General features: G+C 39.2%; 1 protein-coding gene and 1 non-coding gene across 4 annotated transcripts in view; both read right to left on the bottom strand.

The window, feature by feature from the left end:
• The window catches only part of Dennd5b (DENN domain containing 5B), a 130,380-nt gene that overhangs the window by 64,494 nt on the left and 43,798 nt on the right, over positions 1 to 22,088 (bottom strand). For all 3 annotated transcript variants that reach the window (XM_021189932.2, XM_029534837.1, XM_029534838.1), the window contains 2 exons: positions 11,134 to 11,321; positions 215 to 751 (listed from right to left, as the gene is read on the bottom strand). In XM_021189932.2, the coding sequence (XP_021045591.1) occupies positions 215 to 751; positions 11,134 to 11,321 (725 nt within the window). The remainder of the gene's footprint in view (positions 1 to 214; positions 752 to 11,133; positions 11,322 to 22,088) is intronic.
• LOC115063435 lies at positions 8,745 to 8,851 on the bottom strand. The gene has a single exon (XR_003843313.1). It is a non-coding gene; the product is annotated as a U6 spliceosomal RNA (small nuclear RNA).

The following is a 22,088-nucleotide window of genomic DNA, read 5'->3' on the forward strand; positions in this document are numbered from 1 at the left end:
TAAAGAGGAGCTGGGCGTGGTGGCACACACCTTTAATCCCAGCACTCGGGAGGCAGAGGCAGGCGGATTTCTGAGTTCGAGGCCAGTCTGGTCTACAAAGTGAGTTCCAGGACAGCCAGAGCTATACAGAGAAACCCTGTCTCGAAAAAAACCAAACTAAACCAAACCAAACCAAACCAAAAATCATAAAGAGGAAAACTATGGTTCTTTTTACTTTGTCAAAGTTCTGCATCTGTTCCCGGTTGGTCAGCCAGGACTCCATGTCCTGGGCAGTCTGAATCACAAATGCTTCGTAATCGGCAAACATCTGTGTAAAGCGGTTGGCAAAGACCTCTCGAAGCTGTACATTGAGCTGGGAGTCCCTCAAGTCGGCCTCTTCACACTGCAATTTTAAATCCTTTTCTTTTTCACTCAGAGAAGCTGGGAGGTCAATCTTTTCCATGGTCACCCCAGTCCTCTTGGCAAGAGCCTGGAGGCGGGCTATGGTCTCACTACCCTTTAGTAGCTCATACACGCTGACGCTGTTATTGGGGACATTTCCATTCTTTTTGTCATTAGCCAAATCTTTCAGAACCATATTCTTCAGTTTGGTGGCACTCTCACTACAATGTAGGCTGCCCTCAGGAGGAATCCCAAATTGGAGAAGAACTTCAGACAACTCTTGGATAAAATCCACTTTATTGGGGAACTGTGGAAATTCTTCAGGCAACTCAATAAAATGGTTGTCAATATCCACGAAGCACAAATTAGCCTGAAATGGAAAAAGAGAAAAACAGAAAGGGTTTTTGAACTTGTACAAGGCTGACTGATTAACACTTCAGTGATTTCAAGGGGCTCCAATGTTGTAGATCCAGAACCAAATTATCTTGTGCTATTTTTTTGCCTCCTGAATAGCATTACTGCCCACCTGTGTTTGGTCTAACATCTTTATAAGTACCAATGGTGCTCTTTAGCTTCTACCAACCTAAAGACTAGAATGTCATCAAATAATACTTGAGGCCTACATCAGAGTCTTCCCTGCTTTTCTGTAACCTGCTTACCTCTCTAGCAGCAGTAAAGACAAAAATTTAAGTCAGGCATGGTAACACACATCTTTAATCCCAGCACTATAGAGACAGTGGAAGGTAGGTCTTTGAGTTCAAAGTCAGCCTGGTCTACATAGTGAGTTTGAGGACAGCCAGAGCTACATAGTGAGACTATGAAGAAAAAAAAGTTTTTAAATATTAAAGAAAAAAAATTAAAATATCATTTGGAAGGAAGAAGCAGCAGCACAATTAATCCCAGCACTTGGAAAGTAGAGGCAGGTGGAATTTGAGGCCAGCCTGATCTACAGAGCAAGCTTTAGGACAGCCAGGGCCACACAGAGAAACCCTGTCTTGAAAAACAAACAAACAAACAAACAAACAAACAAAACAAAACCCAACCAACCAACCAAAAAAAAAATCTAAAATATAAGGGATGAAGAGATGTCTCAGCAGTTAAGAGTACTGTTCAAAAGACGGGCGGCTGGGTGTGGTGGCACACGCCTTTAATCCAGGCAGAGGCAGAGGCAGCGGGCAGCGGCAGAGGCAGAGGCAGGCGGATTTCTGAGTTCAAGGCCAGCCTGGTCTACAGAGTGAGTTCCAGGACAGCCAGGGCTACACAGAGAAACCCTATTCTTTCAGAGGACCTCAGCTGAGTTCCCAGCACCCACATGGCAGCTCACAATTGTCTGTAACTCCAGCCCCAGGGGATCCAATGCCTTCTTACTTTCATAGGCACCAGGCATACACATGGTGAGCATATACAGATATTCAGGCAAACAACACACAGTGCATATACATGCATGTAGGCAAAACACTTCTACACATTAAAAATAAATCTTAAAAAATTTAAAAAGATTCAGAGGGAGAAAGGGAAGGTAGAGGTAGCAGGGCTTTTCTGAAAATACTAAAGGAAAATTACTTCTTCCTGGTAAAGTATGGCTATTTTATAGAAATAATTATCTATTTTTCTTTAATTTTCTTGGTACATGATTTCTGGTCACAAGCATACTTTCTGAGTTCTATACTTCTGGCTCAAGGCAGAGACGTGGTATTCTAAATTGCTCAAAGATAGACACACTCTTGTCCCTGCCTTTAAGTTCATCCAACTTGGCCTGAGAATCACTGTGACGGTCTTGGTTGTCAATTTGACTATTATCTAGAATTAACCTAAAACCCCAAAATGGATGGGCACACCTAAGAAAGCTTTTTGCTAAATTAAATCACGAAGTGGGAAGGCCCAGTTCTAATCTGAATCTTTGAGGTGGGAAGATACATCTTTAATCTGGACCACACCTAGGGCTGGCTGGTAGCTTATACAAAGGCCATGGAAAAAGGAAGTTTGCTCCCTATTTTTGCCTGTTTGATCTCACTCTTGCTAGCAAGTCCATTCTGTCATTGGCTTTAGAGAAGAAGTAGTTCTTCAGGATTCCAGTGTATACTGAAGACCAGCTGAGAAATCCAACCTCATAGACTAAGTAAGCAACTACTAGATTTTTGGATCTTCTGTTGGTAGACAGTCGTTTTAGACTAGGAGGATCAGAGCCTGCAAGGCATTCCAATTCTAATAACTACTTTCTCTTTCTCCATATATATAATTTCCCCCTCCATTCTATAAATTCTGTTCCTCTAGAGAACCCTGATTGATACAATCATATAGATAGCAAACTGCCCCTCACGAAAGCTGTCTGTTATACTTAAAGACTTGTCAAGAAGATGGGAGGAGTAACTATTCCTTTAATGAGATAGGCACTTATATGCCCCAGAAGTTCTCCAAGAATGTAGTTGCTTACATCCTCATGTAGTTGCTTACATCCTCAAAGTTAAGCCTTTGTGCTTCCTAGGAAAGTGTAATTTGTTCTCTTTCTTCTCTCTTCTCTCTTCTCTCTCTCTCTCTCTCTCTCTCTCTCTCTCTCTCTCTCTCTCTCTAAATTTACCTTTTCAGATCCTGGCCCGAAATTCTAAGTCAGTTACCTCTGAACATCTTTACTGTCCTTCTGAAGCCCCTGTCTCCCATGCAGGTGGTAGAATTCCATTGCTGAATCTGCCACTGTTTTGTAACTCAAAACACAACTCTTTGTTTGTTTGTTTTACTCTATGTGGATCTTCCCAGCAACTGTGAGATTTTTACCATGCCTACCATTGTTTTTCCTCTCAAACACTAATTGTCTTTAAGTTTTTTTCTGAGTTGTCTTATTTTATTTATGAGACTAAAAATTGGTAAAAGGGAATGACTATTCCCTGGTAATAATGCACTTTTAATTTTTTAATTTTAATTTTTTTAATGGCACAGGGTCTCAGGTAGCCCAGGCTGGCTTCAAACTACCTAGGCAACTGAGGTAACTTTGAACTTTGGATCCTCCTTGCCACCTCTTTTGAAGTGCTCTTACAGATGTGTGCCACCATACCTAGCTTACTTTCATGTCATAAATGTATACATACACACATTATCAAATCTAGACGCTATATGAGACTTTGTCTTACCCTCAGTTTCTCCATTTCCCCATTAGATCTTTTCCCTACACAGCCTCCTTTTTACTGTCATCTCACATATGTGTGTTTGTGTGTCTGTTTATGTGTGTGTGTGTGTGTGTGTGGTGTGTGCATTAAAAAGGATCTAGATTCCACATAAAAGAAAAACACATGGGTTGGCGAGATGGCTCAACAGGTAAGACCACTGACTGCTCTTCCGAAGGTCCTGAGTTCAAAGCCCAGCAACCACATGGTAGCTCACAACCGCCTGTAATGAGATCTGACACCCTGAAGAGAGCTACAATGTACTTACATATAATAAATAAATAAATCTTAAAAAAAGAAAAACATACAATATTTGTCTTTGTGAGAAGGCTTTTTTTCATTTCACATGATCTCTAGATCATTCATTTTCTATCAAATGAAATAACTTCCTTTTGTGTCTGAATAAAATTTCATTGTGTATGCAAGCCACATTTTTCTTATTAGTCTATCTGTGGATACTGATTCCCTATTGGCTATTATGAATTGTGCATCAATAAACATGGATGTGCAGGAATCTCTGTGGTATTCTGACTTAGATTCCTTTGGGTATATGCCCTGGAATGTTATAGCTAGATCATAATAAGGTAGTTCTATTTTTCATTTTTAAGGGACGTCCACAGTGACTTTCATATTGGCTTTATCAATTTACATTCCCACCAGCAGTGTGTGATAGTTCTTCTTTCTCCACATTCCCACTAGTATTTGTTATTTCCTTTATTTTCTTTTTATTTTTTGAGACAAGGTCATATAGACCAATCTGGCCCTACCTTGCCATGTGGTTAATGCAGGTGCTAATGCACTGTTTCCACTTTCCAGGTAACGGGACTGCAGATACACCATCTTCAGAAAATATGTTTTTTCTCTTTTCTTTCCTTCTCCCTCCCTCTCTGTGGGGGATTTGAATAGGAATGACACCCATACACTCACGTGTGTGAAGGCTTAGCCTATAGGGAGTGGCACTGTTTGGAGATGTGGCTTGTTGGACAGTGTGTCACTGTGGAGGTAGACTTTGAGGTCTCTTATATGCTCAGGCTATGGTCAGTGTGGCATACAGTCTCCTGCTGCTGCCTACAGATCAAGTCGTAGAACTCCTGGCTCCTCCAGCACCAAGTCTTCCTGTACACTGCCATGCTTTCCACTATGATAATAATGCACTAAACTTCTGAAACTGTAAGCCAGTCCCAATTAAATCTTTCTGTATAAGAGTTGCCTTGGTTGTGGTGTCTCTTCACAGCAACGAAATCCTAAGACACACTCTTTTTTTCTCTCCTTCTCCCTTACCCCAAATTTACTCTTCTACATCCAACCATGCTGGGAATAGAACCCAGGGATTTGTACATATGCTAACTTGGGCTATATCCCCAGCATCAGAAGATGTTCTCGGTTTGATAAAAAGGTATGACAAATTAGAGGAATTGTTTTCTAAGCTTATTTATTCCTTTAATTTGCCAGAAGTAAAGTCAAGTCTCAAGTTAAACTCAATAAAAAAATTCCAGGATTTTCCCTTGTTCAAAACAGGTAATCAACAATCATTCCTCAAATCTGATGTAATATTTAAGTCTAGACCTCTAATGGAGGCCCAACAGGTTAGGCGGTTTTCTGGAAACTGTTCTCATGTGTATCTCCACACACCTGTGACTCTGCCAGGTTTTGTGGACGTTTCCTTTACCTCATTTTTCCTTATTTCCAACATTAGTAGTTTTCTCTAAATAAAGGGCGGAAAAGTGACATCTTGCTAACTTCCATGTGTGTCTCTTTAGCCTCTAGAAAGCAGGCTACACTTGAGAGCATAGCAGGGAGAAGGTAGGGCATCGAAATTCAAATAGCTGTTTAATATCTTTTAAAATGTATTCACTTATTCATGTTTTTTGAGACAAGGTCTCTCTAGGTATTCCTGGCTGGTCTTGAACTCACAAGATCTGCCTACCTCAGCCTCCCAAGTGTTAGGATTAAAGGCCTGTGCTACCTGACCACTGTCAGCTGATCCTCACTGGTTTTGAGTCTGTTCATCAGAAACCTCTCAGCACTTTCATTTCAAACTTCTGTATTGATACTTTCCTGCTTTCTTTCTGTTTTCATCCCTCTCCTTTCTAATGAAAAGAGAGAAGGCACTTGACATCTTGCTTATAATCATGAAATCACTGGTGTTCTGCAAATGTGTTGCCAGATGAGAATCTGGCACCTCAGTCACTGCCTGCCTTCACATTCACATACAAGCCTCCCATAGCCGCCTATGCTTGCTCAGAAAGGCCCCAAAGGGCCTTACTATCAACAAAGCAGAAACGAATACAAACCCCTGATAATCTACTGAAGAAAATCCAAAAGCCCTCTTCTTTTAAATAAATAAAAAGGTTGGAGAGATGGTTTAGCAGTTAAGAGCACTGACTGCTCTTCCAAAAGTCCTGAGTTCAATTCCCAGCAACCACATGGCGACTCACAACCATCTGCTGTAGTAGGATCTGATGTCCTCTTCTGCCATGTTTGAAGACAGCTACAGTGTATTCATATACATTGAATAAATAAATAGCTGGGCTGTGGTGGTGCACGCCTTTAATCTCAACACTTGGGAGGCAGAGGCAGGCGAATTTCTGAGTTCAAAGCCAGCCTGGTCTACAGAGTGAGTTCCAGGACAGCCAGGGCTACACAGAGAAACCCTGTCTCGAAAAAAACCAATAAACGAACAAACAAACAAATATTAAAAAAAACAAGAACGTCACATAAAAGGAATTCTGGTAAACTTCCTTCTCTTTTTTGAAGCTATTAGTTTAAAAAAATTCTTTCATAAGAGCCCATGAAGTACTGTACACATGATAAAACAAATATACTTATATTTGTTTCTATATTTCTATTTTTCTGATATTTCTATATTTCAGAGTAACAGTGCCTAAAAACTTTCATGATATTATCTCTAATTAAAAGCAATGCATATGGGCTGGAGAGATAGCTTAGAGGTTGAGAACACTGACTGCTCTTTTAGAGGTCCCGAGTTCAATTCCCAGCAACCACATAGTGGCTCACAACCATCTTTTTTGTTGTTGTTGTTATAAATACACATGCATTTCACAACCATTTTTAATGAGATCTAGCACCCTCTTCTTGTGTGTTTGCATGTATGTAGGCAGAATACTGTGTATATAATAAATAAATCTTTAAAACAAGCGCAATGCATATGCTAGACCTGGTGTCAGACACCTTTAGTCCTAGCACTCAAGGCAATTAGATATCTGCGAGTTTGTGATCAACCTGGTCTATGTAGGGGTTCAGTACAGCTAAAGTTACTTAGTGAGACTTTGTCTTTAAAGCAAAAATGAAATAAAATATGTATTTCCTCAGAATCTCAAAGCAAGACACACTAAAAAAAATGTGATTCTCTTAACTTTTTTTATAGATTCATTTACTTTTTATTTATATGATACACTGCAGCTGTCTTCAGGCACACACTGGAAGAGTGCATTGAGTCCCATTACAGATGGTTGTGAGCCACCATGTGGTTGCTGGGAACTGAACTCAGGACCTCTGGAAGAGCAGTCAGTGCTCTTAACCACTGAGCCATCTCTCCAGTCTGTTTTTTCTTTTTCTTTTTTAAATATATATTGCACAGCCACATCCACAGGAAACAGAGAGAGTCATGAAGCCAGCACAGCTGCTGGGCACAGTTCCAGCACAGCTGGGCAGACTGCTGCAGTGGCTGTCCTTCATTCTCTAACTTTTGGGGTTTGGTCTCTGTAAGCTGCATTCCTGGATATATTCTGCATTATGATTCATTTTATGTCTTTCCCTAAAGAAAATTATATCTGAGTCCTTTTAGTAAAATCCTAAAATTAATTTTATCTGGCCACTATGTGGAAGTCTTCTTTATGCCCTGGAGGTCATTAAGCACAGGTAAGCACATAGCTAGATGAGGCCACTACTTAAGAAATCTTCTTGGGGTATCTGCCCCTGAGCAAACTCAAACAGTATAATTGGTGCAGGGTAAACAGAACTGATAAACTGACTGGCCAGGAGAATAAGTTACAGATTCAAGGTCTCCTTTTATTATAGCTTAGAACTCTCTGAAAATGTAGTTTTAAGATGGGGTGGGGGATCATACAGGGTATACTGTTGAAGAAATAAAACCCACTAAATAAGATAGATTGACTAAAATAAACTTTTCCTACTTTATAATATAGATGATGAAACATAAAGGAAAACATATAGTAACATAGAGACATACAGTAAAAGAAGTTAGGCATTAGTATTTGCTATCGTAAAAAGAACAGTTCAGATATTTTCTGTTTGTCTAGAGTGTTTCCAGGATGTCATATAAGTGTGTTTGCTTTGAAGGATTTAGATTCTTTAAATTGGACTTACAGGGCTCATAATAAAAATAAAATCTGTTCTGTCTATATTTTTTAACTGGGACTGAACTTGTAACCCTGGACATACAATAAAAAAAAAAAAAAACACAATCTGTAACCATCAGTCTGTCTTTGTTCTGCGAATCTGGTAAAAATAAAGAAGCACCTGATTGCTAGTCAGTCAGAGCTTTGAGATTCCCTGGCCCACTGACACCTGACTCCCTCACTCCCCTTGACTCCCGACCTCCTCAGCCAGACTCCCTGTCAAAACAGAGGAGAAGGTCCCCCACGCAATATATTTTATTTTTATTTTATGTTCACTGATGTTTTGTGTGTCTGTGTGAGGGTGTCAGAAGCTCTGGAACTGGAATTATAGACAGTGTTGAGCTGTCATGTGCATGCTGGAAATTGAACTCGGTTCCCTGTTGTGTCATTTCTCCAGCCACCATTTTTTTTTTTTTCTAATATAGTAAAGATGAGCAAGAGTGGTTGGTTGAAGGTAAGGTTCCAGACTTCATAAAAGAGCTGTGTTCTTCTACCCTCCTCCCTTCCCCATGCTACTCCCTAAAAGACAATACAACAAAATGGCTACTAACATCTAGCATTTTGGAATCATGAGAAAAGGGAGTAGGTGGTTAATTATATGTCTAGGCAGTTACATTAGACACCCAACAACTAAAATCATACCTTCCTAAAATAATAATTTTGTAAGCTTGCCATTTTCATAACTATTTTTAGAAACTTTCTTGCTAGATTTAGTCATTATTTTATTTCTGAGTTTCCAGGGGAAAGGAGAGGAAAGCATCACTGGAGTGCCATTTAAGTCCCGTTGTACAAGACTTTTACTTTATATATATATATATATATGAATGATTTGGAATTCTTTGTGAATTTGCGTGTCATCCTTGCACAGGGGCCATGCTAATCTTCTCTGTATCATTCCAATTTTAGAACATGTGCTGCCGAAGTGAGTACATATTTTTGGTTTTTTGAGAGAGGGTCTCACTATACATGTAGTTCTGGCTGTCTTGGAACTTTACGTAGGTCAGGCTGGCTTTGAACTCATTGAAATCCACTTGCTTCTGCCTCCCAAGTGCTAGGATTAAAGGTATGCAACACCACACTCAGCTTTAAAAGACTAATTTTTTTTTTAATGTGTACTTCCTCCTTAAAATTATGTGAGGCTGTTTATTTCATTTCACTATAAAATGCTTCCAGAGTGTAGAGACATATTGTTAGCTTTTTCTTCTAAAATAATGGGGCTCTTAATGTATAGTTTCTACACAGAAACACTGCTTATTTTTATACTTGATTCATGTTACTTCATATTATCCCATTATATGACTAGATGAGTTTGTGTACTGAGCTCAAGATCGGAAAAAATAAAACCCTAGAAAACCACAGACATCATTCTGAGGCCTTTTAGAAAAATTAACTGGCTTATCTTTATTTAGAGTCAGATGATACAACAGACACAGAAAGATCTTCCAACTGTGTGTATATTAAGTAGCATTAAAATGTTTCAATAGGTAGTCATATAAACTGGGAAGAACTTTTACATATTTAAATAAAATTTCTTATATCTTTTGATGATACACACACACATATAAAATCAATAAGAAACTAAAACCATTTTTTAAACAAAAATCCATATGGTAGCCCATTTCTTTTCCTTTGAAAATGCAAAGAATTTAGTTCTTTAAAACAACAAGATACTACACTAATATAATTAATGAGAAAACAAGAAAACTCAGGGAATAGAGAAGACAGGGAGGAGAGAGAAGACAGCATACTCCCTTTCGCCTGACAAAGGACAGGACAATATGCACCTGTTTCAGATGGCCTCAATCAAGCTATTTCCCCTTAAATGACAAAGCTAATTTAGCCCAAGGCAACAACATGGTTGGCTGATTACAGGATTAGCTACTCATTATAATGCCTGTGATGTAGTGTTATTTTAAATTCACTTCTTAAAATAAGGATCTCTATGAGAAATAAGAACAAGGTGAACGTGCTGACTGAATGCTATAATCTAATTACATCATTAGTTATTTCATGTTTTAAATAGAGCATGCCACTCTCATCAATATTTTATTTCAAAGCTTTCCATTCCAATTTTGAATAGCATTAACAAAAGCTAAAAATTAAATTTAAAATGCTTTCAGAACTCTTATTTTCTTCCTAAATATTTTAAAACTTAATGCATAGAGAGCACAGAAACATTAAAGTGCCAAGAAGCTAGGGATTAACATTTTTGTTAACTTGGCATTGTCTGTGAGAAATTAAGAATAGGCTAATAACTGGCTTACATCTAAAATGGGAAGCGGTAAAGAATTGCTGTTTCCATTATTCCCCTTTTGCTGAGAGATACTACTTTCCTTTCAGTGGAGGTCAAAAGTCAAATTTAACTCAGTAAGAATGATTCTAAAGGAACATGAAATATGACTGTACTTACTTGTCAACCTGACAATTAAATTAACTAAAAACCCCAGAATGGAGGTGTACATCTGCGAGGTGTTTTTGCTTAATTTAAAGAGGGAAGATCCACTTACAATCTAGATCTTTAAGGTAGGAAGATACACCTTTAATCCAGATATTTTGTGGCGCGAAAACCACTTCTAATCTGGGCCATGTCTTCTGCTGGAAGACTACTTCATAAGGACAGAAAGGAGGAAGTTTCTCTTTGCCTGGTTGCTCTCACTTGCTAGCAAGGCCATTCCTTCAAAACCATTAGAGCCTACATCTTCAGGAGTCCAATGTCTATTGTAAGTCCAGCTGAGATATCCAGCCTCCAGACTGAGCAACTAGTGGATTCCTGGACTTCTTGTTGCTGGACAGCCATTGCTGGACTAGCTGGACCACAGCTTATAAATCATACTAATCCCCTTTCTATATATATTCATTCTTTAAGTTCTATTCCTCTATAGAACCCTAATACATTGCTTAAAAACAAATTTTATAGCATGAAGCTGGAAAAGAAGATAAATGCTTTTAGAATAATAAAATGGTAATATCATACTATTATTGAACCACCTTCAGAAATGTGTAGTTGTGAAAATTTGTTACTGTCTCCTCTGACGTGTTTTAAGTAGTAGTTGTGTCACAGCAAGTCTGCAGCAGGCTCAGGCTCAGGCCTTAACCTCAAAGCACCTGGGAGATTCAGATGTCACTACTGCACAAAGACAATGCTACTTAATAAAAGAAGCCATGACCCAAGTCAACAAACAGCATGCTTCATCACTAATGACAAGTTTTACCTCTTGAGGAAGTTCTAATTTAGACCGGTCAGTTCCTTCTTTTGACTGAAGACCCATCAGATAAGGGACAGGGGCATCAAGAAAATGTAGCAGAGAGGCAGGGAGGATGGGCACATAAACATGCTGCCATTGAAAAGGGAACAAGAGTGTGGTAATGCCTTCTGCCACTGTCATCAGGCGCTGATAATCTGTACAGAACAAGAGAAATAAAAGGGAAGAATCCAAGTGAAAACAATTGCTTCAGTGGGCCTAAAAATATTAGAAAAAAATCAGTGTTAAAATAAGTATTTCTGGACTGGAGAGATGGCTCAGTGGTTTAGAGCACTGACTGCCCTAGCAGAGGGCCTGGGTTTGATGCCCAGAACCCAGAGGATGGCTCGTGAAGGTCACTAACTCCAATGCCAGAGGATCTGACACTTTCTTCTGACCTCTGAGGGCACCAGACACAGAGCGCACACATATGATGCAGCCTATAAATAACATGCATGTGTGTCTGCACTTATATGTATGCAAAATCATACACATAACTAAATAAATCTTTTAAAAATTGAGAAATATTTCTTCATGATCATGGAGAAAGTAGGTCAGTTCTGGTCCATCATAATTAAAGAGTTAAATTATTTTCTCCAAATAGCTATAGAAACTTGGAAACACCATCACCACTCTTTGCTTCTTGAAATCAGCAGTATGTGAGTAATTTGCATTCTCTCCCTCTCCTCCCCACCTCCCTGTCTTTCTGGGGTCTTACTATATAGACCAGGCTGGCCCAGAACTCACAGAGATCTACCTGCTTCTGCCCCCCACCCCCAGTGCTGTGATTAAAGGGTGAGCCGCCACACCCAGCTCTGGCTGTGCTTTCTTTACATGGACTAATTTATTTATCAAAACTAGTGACTGTCCACATTATTATGCTGCCCTCTTAAGCAGTCTGCAGTAGATGTTTTATACTTATGCATGTTTACAATCCCTAATTAAGCCCCCAGATAGATATATTTTATGATTAAGTTTGAAAAGTAGATCATAATCTATGGGGGATGCAGCCTGTAGATAACACTACTATTTTCAGAGCAAGCCATGTGAGTTTTCTATGGGGGGGGGGAGAGCGAGAGCGAGAGCGAGAGCGAGAGCGAGAGCGAGAGCGAGAGCGAGAGCGAGAGAGAGAGAGAGAGAGAGAGAGAGAGAGAGAGAAAGAGAGAAAGAGAGAGAGAGGAATTATTTTCTTTGGTTCTGATCTGGTTTTGATGATAAATCAGTTACAAAAAGAATCATTTTCAAAACTGTTTTAGACTTGAGAATTGAAGATAAGAGATTATGGACTTGTAAGAATTTCACAAAATTCTGTGTATACAGTGACAGCAAACCTGGGGGAAGACTTTCTAACTACCTTTTGCAAAAGGTTAAGGAAAGTGACCAGATGTTACTTGTCTCATTTGACCAAGCATAAAAAGGATGTTTTCCACTTAAAAATTTTGTGCCATTTCATCATTAAAATTTTTTTAAACATTTATTTTTATTTTTAATTTTTATTTATTTATTTTTGTTGTTTTGTTTTGTTTTTTTTTTTTTTTTCGAGACAGGGTTTCTCTGTATAGCCCTGGCTGTCCTGGAACTCAACCTGTTGACCAGGCTGGCCTCGAACTCAGAAATCCGCCTGCCTTTGCCTCCCGAGTGCTGGGATTAAAGGCGTGTGCCACCACGCCCGGCTTATTATTTTAAAATTATGTGTATATGGGGGGCCAGACTGTGTACATGATTGCACAAGATGGTGCTGGATCTCCCTGGAGCTGGGATTACAAGTACTTGTGAACTGCCCTACATGGGTGCTGGGAATTGAACTGGTGCTCTGTAAGAGCAGTACATGTTCTTTTGTTGTTGTTGTTTTTGTTTTTTTAAGAATTATTTATTTATTTTATGGACGTGGGTACACTGTAGCTATCCTCAAACACACCAGAAGAGGGCATCAGATCCCGTTACAGAAGGTTGTGAAACACCATATGGTTGCTGGGAATTGAACTCAGGACCTCTGGATAATGTTTTTATTGATTTAGAATTTTTATATAATGTACTCGATTATATTCACTTTCCAGACTTCCCAGGTCCACCCCTCACTCTTGTGACCTCTTACAAAACAAAAGCAGAAAAAGAAAAAAAAGAAAAGAAAAAAGAAAAAAATTCCAAGTTCAATTTAAGTTCTCTTTATACTAGAGCATGGTAAAACTTGCAGTGGCCAGTCCCTTAAAGAAACCCGAGTCCTCCCTCATGCCTACTCTCACCAGCAGCCAACTGTTGTGAAGAGCGGCACTTCAGCACTATCCCTATCACAATGGTTTTCTTCCACAACCTCTCCTTACATCCAAGGGCACCAGGCGTGAATGTGGTACATAGATACACATGCATTCACATAAAATAAATGTAAAATTAAGGAAAGCGTACATTACATTTATTTACATAATTAATTTATGTAACTGGGGAGGGGTTAGAAGACAACATTACAGGGCTGGTGCTCTTCTACCCCTATGTGGGTCCTGAGGACTGAATTTAGGCAAGCACTTTTACCTGCTGGGTTATCTCACCAACCCATTTTTCCACTTCTCCCTACTTGAGCCAAAGACCTTTAATAGATATTGTATTTTGCAAATACTGGAGAATCATGCTCTACTGCCTAAACTGGACACATGCTGGCATCATGATTCTGCAGACTCTTTTGCAACTCAACCTATAATGAAGGAACCTTTCATTCTATCTTTACTGAACATAATTTAAAGAGATTACCTTTAATAATCTACAATATTATAGGAATGCAGTTTAGTGGTAGTGCATTTATTTGCCTAGTATGCATGAGATGCTGGCTCTTATCTCTCTGTCTCTGTGTGTGTGTGTGTTATCTTGTAGATCACACAATGACAGTGCTTGTTATTCTTTTGAAGCTAAGTCCTACAGAAAAGGATGGTTTAAATGTGAATACCAGATCATTCTGTAGAAACATCAAGAGCTACCTGTGAGAGATCAGTTCTAAAATCTAAGACATCAGTATCTGACTTAATATTTCTTTCTCCATCATATGCCAGTTAATGTGAAAGGCTAGCTTGGAGTTTTAAGCAAACTATGTGCCAATTATCTATTAAATGCCTATGAGCTTAAAATCCACTCAGTTATTACAATTGGTGGGCCTGTAACCATTTTGACAATGATTGCAATGAATTAACCTTTGCCAGCAGAGGGCGATGGAGACACACCACAAGAGAGGGGGTAGGGGTTTTGTTTGTTTGTTTGTTTGTTTGTTGTTTTGTTTTCTGGTCCCAGAGTGTGATCTGTCTTGCAATTGCTGTATGGGTATTTGAGGACATCTGGTGGCACACTGCTATGCCACATGCCAAGAATAAACAGTCAATGGATGACTGTTTATATACATTGTATATTCATTCAGACCTCACACCACAGTGATATTCAACAAATCCTGTGGGTCTGTTCACCAGTCACAGAAAACATGGCCTTGGACTTTGCCTTCTGTTAGATCAGTGACTAAGGATCAGCTCTGGTCTCCAGGCAACATACTGACAAGTAACCTACTGGTCTTATCCATATTTTATGAATGGAATTTCTTCAATGAGGTATTCACTACAGCTCTGGGGTATGGGCTCTTGCTTAAATGTGTATCCTTCAGAGTTTATTTCTTTACAGCCTATTTTCTAATACAGCTTAGTAATAATTCATATTACATTCCTCTGCCTAAATTACTTTATGGTTTCTGTTGCCTAGCTGAACCTCAACTGAAAGGTAAAGAGACTTGGAACAGTCTAACTAAATTCCTATCAAGTTGGATAGTTTATTTGTGGTTGGGGAAAAAAACAGTCTCCTGGAAAACACTTTCTCCAGGTAATGATGGTTTGTAATGTGGGATATTTTCTTGCTTTATTTACAGAAACACCATGGGAAGTAAAAATAAATTACACATTTTTCTCTCCTCCCCTGGACTTTAAGAGACAGGACTCATTTTCTTTCCACTCCTATTTCCTGTTTGTAAATGCTCTATGGCCAATCTTTTCAGTTTTGAATTCTCTACAAGACTGGTTGATATATCATACTTTTTAGTAATGAAATCAATTGCCAGAAAGACCATTTCTTTTAACTGGATTAAGAAATAAGACGCAGGGGCTGGTAATACAGCCATGGCAATGCTTGTCCAGCATGCACAAGGCCTCTGCATCCAATCACTAACAGAAAAAAAAACAAATGAAAAAAAAGTTTTTCTTTAAGCATTTTTTGTATGTGCTATGTGTAAAACATGTGCACTTCAGAGGCTGATATCAAGTGTCTTCCTAAGCTGCTTTCCACTGTATTTAAAAGATAGGGTCTCTCCTTGGAAATCACCACTTTGGCTACACTGGCTGACCACTGACTCCAGAGACTTGTTTGCACCACTCCCTTCCTCAGAGCTGAAGTTACAGGTGTGCACCATGGCAACTGGCTTTTATGTAAGTGACAGGGGCTTCAATTTGATACTCATGCTTACCTGGCTGAGCTAACTTCCCTTCAGCAGTTAGTGTTCTATTGCTGAAGAGTCACTATGACCACAGCAACTCGTATAAAGAAAAGCAATTAATTGAGGCTAGTTTACAGCTTCAGAGGTTTAGTCTATTATCAGCACGGTGAGAAGTCTGGCAGTGTACAGGCAGACACGGTGCTGGAGAAGGAGCTAAGAGGTCTATATATTTCCTCCAACAAGATCACATCTATTCCAACAAGGCCAAACTTCCTAATCCTTTCAAATAGTACCACTCCCTAAGCATTTAAGTACATGAATTGATGGGAGCCACTATTATTCAAACCACTGCAAGCATGCATATCCATCCATCCATCATTTGTTTGGTTTTTCAAGACAGGGTTTCTCTGTGTAGCCCTGGCTGTCCTGTAACTCATTCATGTTTTGTAGACCAGGCTGTCTCCAAACTCAAGATCCACCTGCCTCTGCTTCTTGAGGGCTGGGATTAAAGGCACATGTCATCATCCCTGTCCTCCATTCAGCATTTTAAAATAAAATATATATTTTTGTCCCCACTGATTCAAAGAGATGAATATGTGATAGTAGTTTTTTTTTTCCCCAAGAATTATCTATTTTAGCCGGGCGTGGTGGCACACGCCTTTAATCCCAGCACTCAGGAGGCAGAGGCAGGCAGATTTCTGAGTTCAAGGCCAGCCTGGTCTACAAAGTGAGTTCCAGGACAGCCAGGGCTATACAGAGAAACCCTGTCTCGAGAAAAAAAAAAAAAAAGAATTATCTATTTTATATATGTGAGTACACTGTAGCTGTTTTCAGACACACCAGAAGAGGGCATCAGATCTCATTACAGATGTTTGTGAGCCACCATGTGGTTGCTGGGATTTGAACTCAGGACCTTTGGAAGAGCAGTCAGTGCTCATAACCACTGAGCCATCTCTCCAGCCCTGATGGCAGTTATTTTAAGACAAACCTCAACAGAGCACATGCAGCTTTTCATGATTTAGCTCTTGTTTGCTTTAGTTCTCACCATTACCTTACAGGCAGCCAAACTCCTGTTGCAGGTCATTCTGTGACTAAGACATCTTCAAAGGTTTGTGAACCTCTGTATATCTTCCTCTTTGCAGAAATATCCCTCCTTGTACGTGGCAAAACTTTTACCTTTAGAAGATCTCTAATACTACCACTAGAGACCTTTACACTGATCCCTTTCTTTATTTTCTTTTGAGACAGCCTTGGCCAAAATTCAAAATTGACAACTTTATTTCTAATCTCAGAATCTTCAGCATGGGATACAGGGTTTACTACATTGTAATTAGCTGATAAATGTGTATCTAAGGCATGAAAAATGAAATACAACATGCTTGGCTGTTACAAATTAAAATATACTGTTATAATTTTACCTAGAATATCCACTAGGCTCCAATGGATGGCTCTGCTTAAATTTGGAGAGTACAACTAAACAAACTAAACAAAAATACACGAACATGTGTAGCAGCTGGTTGCTAATCGTATTATCCTCCCCCCCCCCCCCGTTTGCAGTGTCCTGAACACAGGCTAAAGGAGGTCTGCGCCCAGCTGGATTTAACTGGCAATAAAGAATTGCTGTACAGCCAATAGCTAGGCAAAGGGAGACGAGACAGAACCCCACCCCCCCTTTTTTTAAGAGATTTATTTATTTATTATATGTAAGTACACTGTAGCTGTTTTCAAACACTCCAAATGAGGGCATCAGATTTCATTATGGATGGTTGTGAGCCACCATGTGGTTGCTGGGATTTGAACTCAGGACCTTTGGAAGAGCAGTTGNCNCTCTTAACCACTAAGCCATCTCGCCAGCCCGAGGCAGAACCCTTAAAGCTTAAAGCTGCATAGGCTAACACACAGGAGGAGGAAAGGGAGAATCTCCATGACTCAGGAGAGACAGATGAACACATTTAGAGCTGCAGAGGGGAGGTCATCTGAAATGTAGGAGTAAAGTAGGAGTAGCCCCCAGAAGGGCTGCCCAGAAGTGTCTTTGGCAGCAAAGACCAATTGAGCTTCACAGAAGGTACCAGGGCAGCAAGGTTAAAAGTAGATTTAAAAGATGTTGAGCAAGGAGTACTGGAGGGAAGGTTATGCTAGCCGCAAGAGGCTTAGAAGTACGCAGACACTGACTAGTAAGGAATGTTAAAAATAAGATAATGTATGTGTCTTTCATTCACGGATCCAAAAATAGCTCCTAGGTGGGTGCACGTGTGCGACCAGCCAGGAGCCAAAGCAGTGTAGCAAAAATTCACCACTACAAATATGGGGCAGGGACTTGTAGAGAGGAAGGGGTTTGTTGGGGGTGGGAAGGAGATAAGAGGATGGAAAGATGGGAGTAACCAGAATGTATTATAGAGTCAATCAGATGAGCTCAGTGGTGTAGTCTTACTGCACATGCCTGATGACCAGTGAAAACAGAGCTGACTCCCCAAAACTGTCTTCTTGCCTCTACACTTATACTGTGCCATATACATTTCCTCCAACAATAAACAAAAAAACCTTGAAATCTTAAAAAGAGTGTATTAGTACAAAATCATCAAAGAAAAAAGCTAACAAAATTAATATGCCTCAGCAGTGGAATGTAGTAGCACAAACAAACATCTATCATTCTAGAAGCTAAGATAGGAGAAGAGTGGACATCGGAGGCACAGCAGTGCAAAGATCCTATCTCAAACAAAGTGGAAAGACAAGAGCTAACACCTCAAAGCTGTCTTCTGACCTCCACATCCATACCATGTCACACATGTGCCTGCACCCACACCATAGAACAAAAGAGCATTCACACATATTCATATACTCTTCTCCCCCACTCCCATCTCTCCTCAAAAGTCCTGAACATAACCTGAGCAGGTGAGATGTCCCAGTGGCTAAACATGAATGACATGCAAACTTAATGGCCTGAGTCTTATACTTGGAAAACTTAAAAAAAAAAAAAAAAAAAAAAAAAAGCTGAATGTGGTGGCACTCACCTCACCATATTTCTAGCTCAGTTGGTAGAATACCTGCCTAGCATGCATGAAGGCACAGGTTCAATCCTTAACACCATATAAACTAGGCACAGATACACATCAGTAACCATAGCACTTTTGAGGTGGGGGCAGAAAAATCAGAAATTCAAAGTCATCCTTGATAACATAGAAAGCTCAAGGCTGGCATCTGCTAGGTAAGACTGTCTTGTAAAGAATTTTTTTTTAACAATAGAAATTGAACCTAAGACCTCATATATGTTAGGCAAGTGCTCTATCACAGCTATAGCTCTAGATCAGTTACCTGGCTGCTATTCTAGAGGACCTGAGTTCAATTCCAGCACCCACAGGTAGCTTAAAACTGTAACTCCAGTTCTAGAGGATCTGATGCCCTCTTCTGGTCTCCATGGGCATTGGTGGTAAATAGACATATATGTAGGCAAAACAGTCATATACATAAACTAAAATAAACAAATCTTAAAAAAAAATAAAGATATATTATATACATGTATGAAATTATAAACAAAAAATAAAAAATTATAATAAAAATATATGATATAAAAAAGATGTTGATGAGTTTAAACAAGGGTCTTACACATAGCATTCTGGAAGGCAGATTAAAGATATTTTAGTTAAAATAATTTATATAAGTTAATATGATTTTAGTTAAAATAATTTAGTTAAAAATACAGCCGGGCGTGGTGGCGCACGCCTTTAATCCCAGCACTCGGGAGGCAGAGGCAGGCGGATTTCTGAGTTCGGATTTCTGAGTTCGAGGCCAGCCTGGTCTACAAAGTGAGTTCCAGGACAGCCAGGACTACACAGAGAAACCCTGTCTCGAAAAACCAAAAAAATTTAGTTAAAAATAAAAGCACTTGATATTTTCCTACCATTAAGGGTTCCAATCAATTTTTTTTGTTTGCTTATTTCTGTGTTTTGTTTTGTCGTCTCAGTTTGGAGAATCTTAAAGTGCTAAAAGTCAAAGCTATCAATAAGAAACATGAATTATGTTAAGAGCACTGGCTAATCTTCTATGACACCTGGGCTCTATTCCTAGCACCCACAAGCCAGCTTACATATAACTCCAGTTCCAAAGGATCTGACACCCTCTTCTGGCTCTGTGAGTACTGCACACATGTGGGGCACATACATACACGCAGAAAAAGCATACACATAAGATAAAAAATAAAAATTAAATAACATAAACCACAACCTGCTTGAGCCATAATTAAAATAATGACTAGACAAAGGACTAGTATCTTGGCACAACCCCTTATAAGAGGCCTAACTCCTAATTCAAAGGTGCATATAACATGGTCAGGGATAAAGAAAGATGTCTCTGGAACAACTTAACAGAGCTGCTTCATATACTATGGTACCAAAATCAGTTAACATAGGCTATAATTAGAATAATAGGATATTTAAATGTTAGAGTTACACTGGATAGTGGTGGTACATGTCTTTAATCCAGAGACAGAGGCAGGTGAATCTTCGAGTTTAAGGCTAGTCTGACCTCACAGCTAATTCCAAGACAGCCAGAGCTACACAGAGAAACCCTGTCTTGAAAAAACAAACAAGCCGGACGTGGTGGCGCACACCTTTAATCCCAGCACTCGGGAGGCAGAGGCAAAGGCAGGTGGATTTCTGAGTTGGAGGCCAGCCTGGTCTACAAAGTGAGTTCCAGGACAGCCAAGGCTATACAGAGAAACCCTGTCTCGAAAAACCAAAACCAAAAAAACAAAAAAACAAAAAAACAAAAAAAACAAACAAACTTAGGGTTGATGGAATTATGGTACAAGTCTGAAGTGAATTAGAATATTTAAACAAGGTTTCCATGTATGTTTTATGGGAATGGTTCCTCTATGTAATATATATTATTATAGGACAGAAGTTATGTAAATTCACTTTTCAAGCCATACTAATTAGGCATGCTAAATGGGAATGAATGAGTCAGACTTCATAAGCAAACAAGATGACCTAGAAGTTGGAGTGCAAATTCTCAGTGCAACAGCTTTGGAGACTACGTTAGATATCTGTACCTCCCTGGAACTATAGAATTTCCATTTGAGGAACAACTATGAGCTTGTAATTGGATATTAAGCCAAACAGATACCATGGTTGAAGTACATCAAATAAACTTGAACCCTTAAATACTCAGGTATCTTGTAAGGTCAGAAAAACTCTGAAGGGAAAGTTGCATAATGAAATGGGATACTTTATACTTGATCTCATTAGTGCTGGACTGCAAAGAGATTTATATACTGCGGAGCACTTCTTTTCCTTTAGGACTGGCTAAAACTGTGTGAGAATCTGTCAGGTTCTATTATTACTTCTCATCGGGCCAAAAAAGGGCTGCTTCATCTATGGCTGGAAGTTTCAAAGCAAATGAATATATCCTATTTAGAAGGTCACTATGACAATGAAGAAGCTAAAAACAAATGAGCTCAGCTGCCTGACAAAATCACATGGTGTTTCTCTAGTAGTGATAAAAGAGCAGGCACAATGGTAAACATTCTTACATCTGAATCTCTACTAACTCATGACTTGGTCATATGGTCAGATAGAGTGTGCATTGTAAAATTAGACTATTAAAGGCCTGTCTGCATAGACATCCCATATATCTACCACAATTGGCCCAAATAAAAGTCTGCTTTACTGAATTAAAAAAATACCACAAATAGAGCTAGACATGGTAACATATGCATGTAGTCCCAGCCCTTGGAAGGTAGAGAAATAAGATTTAGAGGTGTTCAAGATTATCCTCAGATACATAGTGAACTCAAGGCCAGCCACAACTACACGAGACCCTATCTCAAAAGAAGAAAATTTTAACAATATTAATATTATGTTTATCATAAAATAAGTCTAATAGTAGACATACTTACTGGTAGAGTACTTGCCTAGCATAGTCAAGGCTACTCCCAACCCCTGCAAAAATATAATAATAAATAATATAATAATAAAACAGTAGTCAAAACTGGTCTACTGGTCAAAGCACATTCTACAGCTTTTTGGTTCAAGGTCATGGAAATATAGTTGCTAGAACCAGAGTATTAGGTTCATTTTTATAATTGACGAACCATGACCAACAAACTATCTACTTCAGCATGGCTAGCAATATGTAATAAAAAGACTTCCAACATTTTCAAGAAAACTCCAAGTAGCTTCTACATTAAAACAACTGGTACAGAAGAGTGCCAAAGGACTGGCAGAGGAGCCCTGCAGGGGCACAGGATCAGGAACAAGGGTTGGTGTAGGCAGCGGTAACTACTTGTTTTCTATGTGAAGGGACAGAGGAGGTAAGCAAGCAAGATCCAAAAGTGTTCTAGAGGCTTTACATATTGGGACCAAAGTTAGACAGTGGCATTTAAATTCCTCATCATTTATATTTCCACTATTCTTTTCAAAGACCATACTGTCTGGCTTCATGCAACCTTTGAACATTCTTTTTTTTTTTTTTTTTT

The sequence above is a fragment of the Mus pahari genome, chromosome 2 (genome assembly GCF_900095145.1).
Source record: "Mus pahari chromosome 2, PAHARI_EIJ_v1.1, whole genome shotgun sequence".
In the NCBI taxonomy this organism is placed as follows: domain Eukaryota; kingdom Metazoa; phylum Chordata; class Mammalia; order Rodentia; family Muridae; genus Mus; species Mus pahari.